This window comes from Aplysia californica, unplaced genomic scaffold (assembly GCF_000002075.1).
Source record: "Aplysia californica isolate F4 #8 unplaced genomic scaffold, AplCal3.0 scaffold00118, whole genome shotgun sequence".
Taxonomy (NCBI): Eukaryota; Metazoa; Mollusca; class Gastropoda; order Aplysiida; family Aplysiidae; genus Aplysia; species Aplysia californica.
Genome location: NW_004797388.1, coordinates 341,735 through 344,651, shown reverse-complemented (window position 1 = coordinate 344,651; position 2,917 = coordinate 341,735). Strand labels below are relative to the sequence as shown.

Here is a 2,917-nt window from a genome sequence, read left to right as displayed (position 1 = left end):
CACACATTCACGAAAAAGGCCAAATCATAACAAATAATACCTCCCCCCTCCCCAGTAATCTACAAATAGGAATTGCTTGCAGTTGTTAATGGTTCTTTGTTGGCTACCCCCCCCCACCACTAGTTCTACACTAGTGTTATGCTGCATAGGCCTATTTGTATTCAGAGTATGTATTGTATTCGTGTAGTTAATTATGCATTTATATATGTGAGGCAGCGTGTTGAAATCAGGAACTCGTCAAAATACAGAAATCGGAGAAACAGGCATTTTTCCATCAGTATGGAAATTTTCATCGAATTTTTATTTTTAGGCTAAACCTCTTTTATGTCTATATAAAAACGCACTTCCCTGTAAATTTTACCGAAAAACAATCGACAGAAGGCACACATTTTTCTTTTTTCAAGGACTCTTTTAGCGCTTGGGGTTACCAAACTTTGGTGGCCATTTTCTAATTTATTTTACAACTGAAACCAGGCGACCTTACTTTCTTAAATAGCAAATATCCTGAGTTCTGTTCAAGATAGATGGATATTTATTTCATTGGAACCAAGGCAAATAAATCGGCTTTCAGATGATACCAATAACTCCTCATGCCCCAAAACTGAGGAACGCCTGGTTCTACTGCGTAGTGATACATATGACTATATACGTTCTCCTTTGTAACTGAAGTTTTTCAACGGGATTCAATGAAGTCTCGTGTATTTATTATTTATTTATCATTAGTTCATGGTCAGAGTGAGTGTGGTTCAAAACTATGGAGATTTATTTTTGCTCGCCATTCTATTCTATAACAAAAAGCAGTCAAAGAAAACTGGGGGTTGGGGTGGCCTAGAGGTTAAGGGGTTTGCCTCATTCAAAGGTCCAGGGTTCGAATCCGGGTAGCGACAGAAACATTTTCTTCTCTAAAATTGTCTCCTTTCACCTCTTTTCCTGCTCTCTAGCAAATGTTCTGTGATCTGTTTTCGTATACACTTTCTGCCCCCATCCCTTCACCTCCTTTGCCCCCTCCTCTGGGCTCCTGACTCTTTCTGCATCCTTTCTACTGCTACTCCTTGGCTCCTTCTTACTGCTGTCTTTCTGCCACACCCCTGATCTTCTGGTAGGAAAGATCTACACCTAGCCCTCTCGGACAAGGGCGAAAAATCTCGGAGGTCCCGCGTGCAAGTTGCGCACGTTAAAGATTCCCTAGTGGTCCAAAATCGATAAGAGTATGCTTCGGCTGCCACCCGGGCAAAATGCAAAATTCCCTACCAACTGAAAACGTTAGGTGTGTCCCGCATGCTCATATTATGACCTTATGCAGTTGCCAGCGCCGTAACACACCTACCCACCCCCTAAAAAAAAGAAAAAGACAAATTATTTACATGTTTATACAAAAGGCTTCAAATATAGATAGATCATTTGAAAAGCCCCCTCGAAAACAAATACCCCCCCCCCCCACTAAAAAAAGACAACAAACAACAACAACCCTAAACATAACCGCCGAACAGAAAAAATATAAGAACAAAATAACACAAAAAGCAAACACCCCCCCCCCCCCCCCATCCCCGAAATACACACATTTTGTTAATTAATAATTTAAAAAAACCAAATAAAAAAACCCCGACAACACACAAGCAGAGAACGAGATCAGAAAGAAAGAAGAAACAGTGAAGACTTTCTCTTACCATTGTGACAGGAATCACTGTCGGAGGAGTATTTCTCTGTTGGAGCCGGACTCAGCATGCTCGCTGGAAGAGAAAAAAACCGAACAATATTAAATAAAGGGAAGAAGTGAAGTGAGGTGGTTGCTTTGTTTGTTTTAGTAAGAGTTTTACGGCCCTAGCAACTGCGTAAGGTCATATGAGCGCGCGAAACACAAGTCGGTTGTATTCACAACAGTTTATAGCACGCCTTGGTTATACGTCAATATTTCGTTTAAAATGTTAAACATTTGAGATAAAACATCGGATTTTAAAATGACACTTTAAATAATTGTTAAAATAACGCTATCTGCAATTTATAGTAAAGACCAACGGCCTTCATGAAATCGAGCATTCTGTTGGGATCAACGACAGAGAACAGATTGTGCAATTATATTTGCATTTAAAATACTTCCCTCGGGACCCTCCGAAGTCTGGACATTCTGTTAAAATATGTCTAATGGTAAAATCTGTGTCGCATGAACGGTTTCTCAGCCATCTGAAGGAGGTATTTGTGTGTCAGGGAAGTGTGTCCGATGTGTAATCGAGTAAAAATGACTTCATCTCTTCTGGATAGGTCCGAAGGTTTTCGTGAACCCAGTTTAGTCGTGATGTTGTGAAGTTTTTTTGTTAATTAAATTGTTTTTTCCAATGTATCTCCCACAGACGGTGAAAGTTTGGCTGAGATATTCACCTTTTATTTTAAAAAAAGAACTTATTCGACGTTTACATCAATAAAAAAAAGGACACAATAGAAATAAAAACTACTATAAATACCCTATTTAAAGCACCGCAGCCACCAGATAGCTACCATGAGCTGCCCCGCCAAGAACAGGTGATTGTCTTCCGACTAAGAACCCAACACACAAGACTGAGACAACCTATGTACAGATATTTTAAACTAGCACAGTCACCAAAATGCCAGTGTGGAGAGGCGGACCTAACAGTTGAACACATCCTTCAGCACTGCAAGACACACAGGGTCCACAGGGCCCAGAGACAGGAAACGTGGTCAACCCTACTGACACCTCAAGAGACGCTATACGGGCCGACAGATGAACTGAGCAGAACGGCCCAATTTATGACAGATACCAGACTTCAAGTGTGATGAGTCGAGAAGAAGAAGAAGATGGACACAACAACTCTCCCTTTCTCTCTCTGTCTCTCTGTCTCTGTCTGTCTGTCTGTCTGTCTCTGTCTCTGTCTCTGTCTCTCTCTCTCTCTCTCTCTCTCTC

At 41.0% G+C, this 2,917-nt stretch overlaps 1 protein-coding gene across 1 annotated transcript in view; it reads right to left on the bottom strand.

The window, feature by feature from the left end:
- Nucleotides 1-1,731, bottom strand: part of LOC106011445 (ETS domain-containing transcription factor ERF) — a gene marked incomplete at its 5' end in the record, with an annotated part of 8,440 nt that extends 6,709 nt beyond the window's left edge. The window contains 1 exon segment of the mRNA XM_013081151.2: nt 1,668-1,731. Within this exon segment, the coding sequence (XP_012936605.1) occupies nt 1,668-1,731 (64 nt within the window).
- Nucleotides 1,732-2,917: the final 1,186 nt, after the last annotated feature.